At 63.4% G+C, this 11,121-nt stretch overlaps 1 protein-coding gene across 1 annotated transcript in view; it reads left to right on the top strand.

Annotated features, from left to right (window-relative positions):
* Positions 1-7,446, top strand: part of Efcab6 (EF-hand calcium binding domain 6) — a 181,939-nt gene extending 174,493 nt beyond the window's left edge. The window contains exons 29-30 of the mRNA XM_013025738.1: positions 5,299-5,345; positions 7,197-7,446. Coding sequence (XP_012881192.1) covers positions 5,299-5,345; positions 7,197-7,446 — 297 coding nt within the window. The remainder of the gene's footprint in view (positions 1-5,298; positions 5,346-7,196) is intronic.
* The last annotated feature ends 3,675 nt before the right edge of the window (positions 7,447-11,121 follow it).

An 11,121-nucleotide genomic window follows, 5' to 3' on the forward strand; every position in this document is an offset into this window, starting at 1 on the left:
TACAGCCTGCCAGGGAGCCGGGCATTGGGGTGAGATGCTCAAATAACCACTGCACCCCATCCCTGCTGAGGGCCTGGATGGGGTAGGGCCAGGCTCCCCGCACAGAGACACACACGCCACTGCCACCGAGGACCTGGTACCCCAAGACTGGAGGCAGAGCAAGCCCCACACACCCCAGAGCCAGAGCTCCCCTGGGAAACGCCCTAAGACAAGCAGCACGAACTCATGAGGAAGATCTCCAGGTACCGCAGGCAGCTCGCATGTCAGCCTCCACACCACCAGCCTCACACCACCAGCCTCCATCCTACCGGCCTCCCTACCACCAGCCTCCACACCACCAGCCCCCTGACCACTGGCCTCCACACCACCAGCCTCCACAACACCGTCCTCCAGCCCACCAGTCTCCTGACCACCAGCCTCCCGACCACCAGCCTCCACAACACCAGCCTCCACACCACCAGCCTCCCGACCACCAGCCTCCACACCACCAGCCTCCCGGACGACCCATATGGTGGCTGCCTGCTAGCCTCCCATGGCTACACAAACGAAAAACAATTTACTCCAGCGAACAATTAGCTTCCTCTCAGCCCCTCTCTGCCTGAGTGGGCAAAACAGGCGGGGTGTTCTCGTATGAGGAGGCCAGGACAGGGAGGGGAAGGAGGGGAGGAATGGCAGACCCCACCCCAATGGCTAGGAGAGGCAGACACTGGGTTTAAGTCCACTCTTCACCCAGACGGTTAATAGTGCCTGGGCCTCATCCACCCACTGACAGTGCTGTGCAGGCTGGGGCCTCGCACTGAGGCTGGCTGTCCTCACTCCACAGCATGTGGGTAAAATGGTGGCCCGCTGCTCAGCTGCCCTGGCTGATCCAGGCTGCAGAGGAAAGGGGAGGGAGCATGGGCAAGGGCGGGGAGGGACATCAGAGAGGAGGAGACAAAAGACAGTACGTCCAGAGGGAAGGGGAGAAGGGGGGATTGATGGAGGCTCTTACCCAGCGGTGGGCCGTGCGTGATCAAGACGTCCACGCCCTCGGGGATGAGGTTCCATTTCTCCAGCAGCGCCTGGCCCCTCGGGAGGTTGAAGCCCCAGCCATAAAACCAGGGCTGCCTGGGGGAGAAGAGCAGGCGTTTCAGGGGCGCTGGCAGCAGGCGGGGCAGCCGCGGGCCAAGGAGAAGCGAGGACCAGGAGAGCTCAGACCAAGGGAGGGGAGAGCCCGGAGCCAGCGGCTGCTGGCCAGGCGTGGTGCCACCACGTACGCTATCACCATCATCACCATCACCACCACCAGCATCTTCCCCACCTCCAACAGCATTGCCATGGCAGCCCCCTGACCCATGCCTGGACCTGTGCCTGGTCTCCCTGTGCCCTCTGCGGCTGGGGCACCCAGGGTGGGCAGCGCAGGGGGGACTCCAGTCAGAGGACACGGGAGAGGCGAGGCTGCTTCCGTCTCTGTCCCAGCTCGCTCGTCCCATCCTGAGTGGCCAGGACAGTCCCTCCACGGCCCGGCCTCCGCCAAGGCCCCCGGCTGTGCCCGGGGTCTGGAGCCCAGGCTGGGCACACTCGCGCTCTGCCAGCTGAGGGGGCGGGTGGGGTGCATGGGTGGGGTGTGCCGTGAGGAAGCCACAGAGGCCTGGACTCTCAGGGTCCCCTGAAAGCCCAGCCCGGCCCTCTGATGAGGAAGGGGGTGGGGGTTTCCAGCGCTGACCTCAGAGCGCGGGCGCTGTGTCTGGATGTCTCCCTTCTGGTCCTCCCTTCTGACTGCTGTGCCCACCACCCGGCACGGGAGTGGGGGGCTACCAGGACAGGCGGGGTCCCCCCTTTGGCACATCCCCGAGCTCCAGCTTGCATCTGGAATGGGGGAGCGGGTAGGGTTGAACCCCTCAGGGATACTTCCAGAAGAGGTTTCTGAGCCGCCCCAGGCTGGAGCTCTGCCACCCTTGTGGGTGCCGCCCACACCCGGCCTGCACCGACGCCCAGGAGCCATAAAGATCCCAGGGCTGCCAACCCCGTGGCTGCCTGGATCCGAACCCGGCACCTGAGCAGGCTGTGCCTCTCTGCGGGTGGAGAACCGCTGCCTGCCTGCCCATTGGACGGGGCAGTCCGTCCATCCATGTGGCCAGCCCATAGCCAGTCCACGACCAATCCATGGCCAGTCCACAACCAGCCCAGGCCAGCCCACAGCCAGTCCACGGCCAGCCCAGGTCAGTCCCCGGCCAATCCACGGCCAGTCCACAGCCAGCCCACAGCCAATCCACGAGTCCATGGCCAGCCCACGTCCAGTCCATGGCCAATCCATGGCCAGTCCACAACCAGCCTAGGCCAGCCCACAGCCAGCCCAGGCCAACCCACAGCCAGTCCACAGCCAGCCCAGGCCAGCCCACAGCCAATCCACAGCCAGCCCACGGCCAGTCCACAGCCAGTCCATGGCCAGCCCATGGCCAATCTACAGCCAGTCCACGGCCAATCCACAGCCAGTCCATGGCCAGCCCAGCCCCCCGCCCAGCCCCAGGGGTGGGCGGTGAACGGGATTCTCGCTGAGCCACGCACGCTAGACAGTTTGATGTCCTGAATCTCTGTCTTTCTGTTCGAAGGTAACCATTGGAATAATTTTCTTACAGAATGATAGTTGCCATGACAACCAGCGCAAATTTTCCTTTTCTGAAACAGATGTCTCATTTAGTTGAAAATTAGAATGTGAATAAACCCATGGGAAAGACGAATTCAAACTTCCCCAGCGCGCCGGCCTTGTAGCCCTTCTCCTGGCGCTTAACCCCTTACCCGCCCGCCTCCCGTGCAACCGGACCGAGCCCCACCCCGGCCTGCCCAGTTACCCCCCCACATACACACCCCTGCAGCCTGTCTCCTCGGCCCCACCCTCCAGCCATGAACCCTGCACCCCCCATGCCAGGAATGGGGGGAGGGGGTCTGGGCTCCAGTCCTGCTGGAGCAGGGGCCACATAGGGACTCCCCCCTCTTCCCCTGGCTTCCTGCCGGCCCCGCATAGCTCCGAAAGTTCTGGTGAGGTCCTGAGCCGGGCTGCAGCCAGCCCGATCCCAGCACAGCCCATGTGGCCCCCAGGCCTCCACCACACAGGGCCCTGGGGTCCCCCAAGACGATCTCAGACAACCCCGACTCCCTCCAGTCCCCCGACAGCTACTGTTCCCGGAGCACAGCGCTGCCCACCGCCAGGCCTCGGCCCTGGGCTCCTGCCATTGGCAGTATCCTCCCTCTCCGCGACGTCCGCGGCCATTCTTCCCGCAGGCCTGGCTTGCCCGCTGTCGCCCGGTGACCACGCTTCCGCCACACTGCTCTTCCAAGGCAGAGCCAGGCACCCAGCAGACGGGGTGGGCCGCGGCGGGCTGCAGGCGGGGCTCGCTCCAGGGGTGTGTGGATGGAGGAGCGGCGGCTCGGTGGGAGGGTGTGGGGAGGGGCATCGCCATCCCCCGCCCGTGCCATCCTGGCGCCAGAACCCACCATCACCGCAGGCTCCCGTCCCTCGCCCTCCCGGGAGCCCGTCCAGCGGCTGTCCAGCGACGCGCAGGCCTCGCAGGCCGCCCCACCTCTGCCCGGCAGGAAGGCCCGGCTGAGGGTCACCTCCGCTCTCCACACGGCCCCCCTTCAGGGAAGGCCTGGGACTCTGCGGCAGCCCCCCCCCGCACCCCGCCGCCCTTGGGGGGTCAGACGAACGCACGCCTCCTCTGCGGGCTGTTCTGCCCTCTGCCCTCTGCCCTCCTCCCGCGCCGGCTCTGCCCGCAGTGGGGGCTCACGAGGGACAGAGACACGGTGTCACCTCCAGCCGGCGGCTCCGGATGCTCCGCAGCCCCTGCCGTCCCAGCCCCCCACATCCTGGACCCCCACGACCTCTCCCTGCCGGCTCCCTTCAGGGCCTCCGCGCCCGTGAGCCTGCGCCCCAGGCCCCGGCACGGAAGCCACTCAGGGCTGCGCCCGGGACAGGCGGCACCGTGAGGACCAGCCTATCCCGAGCCTGCCACCAGGGCCTGGGCCTCCATCCCGGGCCGGGCCTCGGCCGCCTCCTGGGGCCAGGGCCTCGGCCGCCTCCCCCAGGGCCGGGCCTCTGCATCAGGGTGAGGGGGCGTGGCGTCAGGGGAGGGCGTGGCACCAGGGTAAGGGGCGTGGCACCAGGGAGAGGCGTGGCTTCAAGGTGAGGAATGCTCAGGACGAGGGGTGGGGCGTCAGGGGCGTGGCATCAAGGTGAGGGGCGTGGCATCAAGGTGAAGGGAGTGGCGTCAGGGTGGGGCACGGCATCAGGGCGAGAGTCGGGGCGTTAGGTTGAGGGGTGTAGCGTCATGGTTGCGGGGGTGTGGTGTCAGGTTAAGGGGGCAGGGCGTTAGGCGAGGGGGCGGGACCTCAGGGTGAGGGGCGGGGCCTCAGGTGAGGGGTGGGGTGTCAGGGGCGTGGTGTCAGGGTAAGGGGGCGTGGCGTCAGGGCGAGGGGCGGGGCGTCATGGGGGGCTTCAGGACCGCTGGTGTTCTGAGCCCTCCTCGCCCTCCCTGTCCCCCCATGTTGGGGCGGGTGCTGCTGGCCCGGGGTCCCCTCTGGGGCCCCAGGCTCTGGGCTCAGGACAGAAGGGCTGGGCCCGGGGCGGGGAGGGAGGAGGGCGCCGCTGGCCAGCGGGTCAACGCCCGTCCAGCAAGCGAAGGACCCAGACTTCAAACCCAGTACTGCAACCAAAGAGAGAGAAAGAACAAAGAGGGCTCAGCCGCCCGAGCTGGGCTGCGCCAAACCAGCCTGGGGCGTCCGGGTCCACCTCCCCAACCCGAGCCGAAACACAGATCACAGCCCCTCCATGGCCCGGGCTAGGAAAACCTGACCTGTTCTGAAGATTTAAAATGCTTAAAAGTAGCCTGGTGCTGGCGATCCCACCTGTAACCCCAGCTGCCCAGGAGGCTGAGGGCAGAGGGGAAGCCAGCCTGGCAGGACAATCCGACTCTCTCTTTCTTTCTTTCTTTTTCTTCCTGGTACTGGGGATCGAACCCAAACCGTTGCACTTGCTAGGCAAGCACTTTGCCACTGAGCTACATCCCAGCCCCGAGTCAATTTCTTCAAAACAACAAAACAGCCAAAAGCTGAGCTGGAAGTATGGCTCAAGTAGTAGAGCACCAGCCATGAGTAAGCAAGCTGAGGGTTCAAGCCCTGGAACCAGAAAAAAAAAACCCCACCTCAGAACCCCCACCCAGGCCCCACCCTGGACACCCCCCTGCCCTGGGACCCCCCCAACCCCAGGACCCCCACCCCGGGGCCCCCCCCCCCCCCCCCCCCCCCGCGCTGGGAGGCGAGAAAGAGCCAGGCCCGCCCCACTTCTCGCACTACCCCCTGTTAAAGAGGTATCTCTTGGGGTGCCCTGCTGTGTGCAGGCCCGGGCATCCCCCCTCCCCAGCCCGGCTCCCTCTCCGGGGGCCTTCCCTCCTGGGGCTCAGTGGCCTCATCTCTGAAGTGGGAATGAGGGTCTCAAGGATTCAAGCGGCTGCAGCGCCGGCCTGGGCGCCCCCGGAGCCTCTCAGCATCGGCAGATAGCCTGTGCCCTGCAGAGGGCGACCTGGAGTTCCCTGCCCAAGCAATGACAGACCCGGTGAGCGCGTGAGGAGGGGCCGAGGCTGGTACCTGGTACCCAGTCCCTTCCACACTCTGCTGCTTCACTAACTGGCTGTGTAGACACCACCTTTATTCCCAGCCCTGGACACTCCCAGGAGCCAGCCACAGGCCTACTCCCTGAGGAAAAGGGGCCAGTCTCTGTCACTGCACAAAAGCCAGGGTGCTGGCCACCCGTGGTCCATGGTCCCTAACTCCTGGAGAGAGGGGCCCAGGTCCCCAGCTTGGACTCAGGCCTGCCCTGAGGGGAGACAGCCAAACCCCCCAAGCCAAGAATCATGATGGAGGCCCAGACGCAGGCCAGGCGCGGCCACGCCCCCAGGCGGAACCTCCCAGCAGGTTCCAGTCCTGCCTTCAAAATACCACAAGTAATGAGAGCAGATGGAGGAGCCTCATGCCAACTTCCCTCTCCTCCTCTCCCTCCTCTCCCTCCCCTCCTTCCTCTCCCTCCTCTCCCTCCTCTCCCTCCTCCCCTCACTCCTGGCTATTTTTCTTTTTAAATTAAGGCCGTTTTCAGTTAAATGAGAACAACAAAAATGTATCCAAAACCCGTCGTGAGCGCGGCATGTATAGGGAAGTTTTGTGGCTTCTGGGGTTTTGAGCACAGTCTTGGTGACACGGAGCCGCTCTCCTCCCTCTTCCCCTCGGCAGCTCTCACAGAAGGCCAAAGCCACGCACAGGCCACCGTGGGGACCAACGAAGAGAAAGGGCTTCCCGGAGCCCCGCACAGCCACGGTGCCCCAGAGGGAAGACGAACGCCCAGCTGAGAGGCAGGCACCCCGATCCAACGGTCAGTGTCGGGGTGGGCCCGACAAGATGGTCGCCTTGATCCTACGTGGTCAGATGTTGGGGTGCCCATTCGGGCAAGGACAGACCCACAGCAAGGGGACGGGAACAGGGGGCCTGGCCTTCATCCCAGGGAGCACACAGGGCACAGGAAAGCAGGAAGCCCGCCACGGGGTCCAGCACCGAGGCAGGGAAGCAGCCGGGAGACACGCACTGCAAGGTCGTGTGCACAGGAAGACCGGCCAGGCCTGGACTTCAGCTGTGTCCTCCACCTGCTTGACCATCCACTCATTTATTCAGGCAACAAATATGGACTAGAATGAGCCAGTGTATTAGACACTGGAGTTTGGTCTGGGTAGATTAGTTGAGAAATAAGAGTCAGGAAAACAAACAAAAAAACGCCTGGGGCAGTTGGGTGTGGGCTCAATTAGGAGGCTGAGATCTGAGGATCACGGTTCAAAGCCAGCCCAGGCAGGAAAGTCCATCAGACTCTTATCTCTCTGAGCCACCATACAGCCTGGAGTGGCACTGTGGCACTAGCTGTGAGCAACATGAACTCAGGGACAGCACCCAGGCCCCGAGTTCAAGCCCCACAAATGACAAAAAGAAAAACAAGAGAAATGACCCTCAAGGATAGTGCTCAGATATTGACAACCCCACTACTGCACTATACCACTACTGCACTACCCACACTACCGCGCTACCATGCTAACCTACCACCACACTAGCCCTACACACCCTACATGCTACCCCCACACCACTACCCCACTACATCACTACCACACCACCCACAACCCCAGTACCCCACGACACCATTACCACACCACCCACAACCCCAGTAGCCCACAACACCATTACCACATCACCCCACAACCCCCAGTACCCCACGACACCATTACCACATCACCCCACAACCCCCCAGTACTCCACGACACCATCACCACATCACCCCACAACCCCAGTAGCCCACAACACCATTACCACATCACCCCACTGCCCTGCTACACCATTACACCACTACACCATGACCCCATTCCCCCACTACACTAGTACCACACCACCATACTACCCCACCACCACACTCTCCCACTACCACACCACTACGCTCCCAGGGAGAATTCACACTCTCCACTAAAGGCAAAGCCACCAGAAACAAATCATGGCCCCAGGGGAGAGCCAACGAGGATGCTTCCGGAAGGAAGACACTGGCCTCTGAGCCTCTTCTAGAGAGGGAGAGGCGGAGCAGGGGAGAGGCGGAGCAGGGGAGAGGCGGAGCAGGGGAGAGGCGGAGCAGGGGAGAGGCGGAGCAGGGGAGAGGCGGAGCAGGGGAGAGGCGGAGCAGGGGAGAGGCGGAGCAGGGGAGAGGCGGAGCAGGGGAGAGGCGGAGCAGGGGAGAGGCGGAGCAGGGGAGAGGCGGAGCAGGGAAGGGAGAGGCAAGGCTCCCATTCGGAACACTTGAATCTGTGAGGAAAAAGACAAACAGCCCAAATGTTTTCTAACACAGGCAAAGGAGTGAGAGGGTCCCATCCCCCCCTCATGGGGGGGTGTTAAACAGAACCCCCACCGTGACCCCAGCACACGCCCACCAGGACCAGCAGAAGTCTAAACTCCCTCACACCCAGCGTGGGCAGGAACGGAAGGAGAGACGGCTGGTGGGGGCCAGTGGCAGAAACACTTAGAAACACACATAGGAAGCTCGACTCAAACTGAAAACCCGCGTAATCTGATACCTGGGTGCTGTGCGTGTGCGTGCATGTGTGTGCATGCATGTGTGTGTGCATGTGTGTGTGTGGGATCTCCATCCACACGTCGATATCTTTGTGCATCAGCAAATGTAGATAGAACATGCCAGGCATCTGGCATTCATGACCGCTTGCACGAGGGTCGTTAAAGTTGGAAAGGAAGGATGAAGAAGCTGTTTCACACTTGTTCTATGAAACACACAGAGCAAGGGGGAAAGAATCCACCACCACCACAGGCCACAAGACCGGAGAGTCCTAAAAACAGAAGCAAAAAGCCAGGCCCGAGGGCTCATAATCCTATCTACTACTTGGGAGGCTGAGATCTGAGGATCGCGGTTCACAGCCGAGACCCTTATCTCCAATTGATCGGTCAAAAGCTGGAAGTGGGGCTGTGGCTCAAGAGGTAAAGTGCCAGCCGTGAGCAAAGAAATGAAGGGAGGGTGCTCAGGCCCTGAGTGTGAGTCCCAGTACCAGCACAAATCTAATATATATCATATTAGCTATATCTGGCCCTATGTAACCCGACAGTGTGTGTGTGTTTGCCAAACGTGGCAGACAAGGGAACATGGAAAATCTCTACCTTCTACCTTGTTTTGCTGTGAACCCCAAACTACTCTGAAACGCGAGCACTCACTGGAAGAACTTTGAAAGGACAAGGAAACGGGGCAGAAGCGACCCCTCGGGATCAGGGTCGCAGATGAAAGGCGGCTGCCAGGCTGCATCCTATGCCAGACACACGAGTGCTCTTCGGTTCACGTGCGTCTGGCGTGTGGTAGGACAGACTCCCGGTGCGCGCGCACCTCCTCCTCCTGCCTTGCCGACCGCTCGGGGCACACAGGCACATAGGTGTGCACATGGCGTGGAGAGCGGTCTGTGCCCTCCAAGAGGAGAGCCCGCGCCCTCTCCTGAGCCGGGGCGATGGCTGCGACACGGATCCAGCCCCTGGCCACGCTCTTCCCCAGCCTCTGGCTCAGCCCCTCCAGACCCGTCCCAGGCTCCTGATCCATCCTCCTCTGCCCCCAGCACCCCATGAAGCCTTCCAGCCCCCCAGAACCTCCCTTTGACTGTGTTCAGGGAGCCCAGCGGCAAATGGAGGCCTGGGCTCACTGTGGGTCCACAGCTGAGCCCTGCAAGCAAGGACCATGCGGGGAGGGATGGGGCGCCACTGGGAGGTCAGGAAAAGGTCATTCTGCACCCAGGGCCCCGGACCTCCCCGGCTGGGCTGCGATGGAGGCCTGGCTTACTGAGGTTCAGAGGAGGACCCTGCGGCCTCTGCGGTGGAGCAGGAAGGGCACAGACCGGAGCCTGGAGGGGGTGTGGCCCACGCGGGGGCCTCAGGTGACCCCACTCTCCCCTCCCCCCCCCGCCTGCACCCCTCCCAAAGCAGGGAATCATCAGTGGGCCCCTTAGCTGGACTGGAGCTACCCCCCCAGGCCCACCCATCAGCACCCAGCAAGGAAACCACAGCCCACCGGGCCTCCAGGCCCCCCTGTGGCCAGGCCCACCTCTGAGCCTGCCTTACACACCCAACTCCCTATAGTGCAGGAGCCCAGCCTCACCCGAAGCCACACAGCTGAGAAGCAGTGGCGGCCACACCTGCAACCCTAGCTACTCACAAGACAGACCTGGGGAGCCAAGGCCAGTCCAGGCAGAAAAGTCTGTGAGATCCCATCTCCAAAATAACCAGCAAAAAGCCAGGCTGGAGGTGTAGCTCAAGTGGTAGAGCACCAGCCAAGCAAGCATGAGTCCCTGAGTTCAAATCCTGCTACCTAGTATTGAAGCAGATGCAGACCCTTAACTCACACACTTGAAGGTTTAGTGAAACTTGCCCGGGCCTACTCCCAACCCAGCTGGGTCTCAAGGAGACCCAGTCACCTCCGAATGACAGCTCCTGGTCCACAGCAGGGGTAGCAAGAGGGCCACGGAGCCTCCGTGGAGAGAGGGCGCTCAACCACTTGAGCCAGACTCCCAACTCTTTGTGCTTTTGAGCTGATCAGGCAGGGTGTTCATGCTTTTGGCCTGAGACTAGCCTTCGGCCATGATTCCTCTTACCTCTGCTTCCTGTTGAGCTGGGATTACAGGAGTGTATCACCATGCCTGGCCAAGCCTTGGGACTGTTCATGACAAGAGTCTAAATAACTCAGATCATAAACGGAGGTCCTCCCCGCTTCCCCTACTCCCTTCTTCCTTTGGAGCCTCCAATGGTGAGCCCTCCTGGATGTCAGCACATCCTCTCCTCGACCGCACGGCCGGGACAAGGCCTCCGAGGACAGAGACCCGCGGGGCTGGGCCCACCCCGGCCTGGCGCGCCAGGGGCTGCGGGAGAGGCTCTGGAGCGCACAGTGCTGCTCTGGAAGGAAGCGTTGTTGCTCTGAGCACCCCATTGCAGGACCGTGCGCCAAGGACGCCCAGACACGCAGCCGGGGAACAGGGCCATGTGGGAGGGACGCCCGGGGGACAGGGCTGTGGGGGAGGGATGCCCGGGGGGCAGGGCCGTGGGGAGGGACGCCCGGGGGACAGGGCCATGTGGGAGGGATGCCCGGGGGACAGGGCTGTGGGGAGGGACACCCGGGGGACAGGGCCATGTGGGAGGGATGCCCGGGGGACAGGGCTGTGGGGAGGGATGCCCGGGGGACAGGGCCATGTGGGAGGGATGCCCGGGGGACAGGGCTGTGGGGAGGGACGCCCAGAGGGCAGGGCTGTGGGGAGGGACGCCCGGGGGACAGGGCCGTGGGGAGGGACGCCCAGGGGACAGGGCCATGTGGGAGGGACGCCCGGGGGACAGGGCTGTGGGGGAGGGATGCCCGGGGGACAGGGCCGTGGGGAGGGACGCCCGGGGGACAGGGCCATGTGGGAGGGATGCCCGGGGGGCAGGGCTGTAGAGGAGGGACGCCTGGAGGGCAGGGCTATGGGGAGGGATGCCCGGGGGACAGGGCCGTGGGGAGGGACGCCCGGGGGGCAGGGCTGTGGGGAGGGACGCCCG

This window comes from Dipodomys ordii, unplaced genomic scaffold (assembly GCF_000151885.1).
Source record: "Dipodomys ordii isolate 6190 unplaced genomic scaffold, Dord_2.0 Scaffold87, whole genome shotgun sequence".
In the NCBI taxonomy this organism is placed as follows: Eukaryota; Metazoa; Chordata; class Mammalia; order Rodentia; family Heteromyidae; genus Dipodomys; species Dipodomys ordii.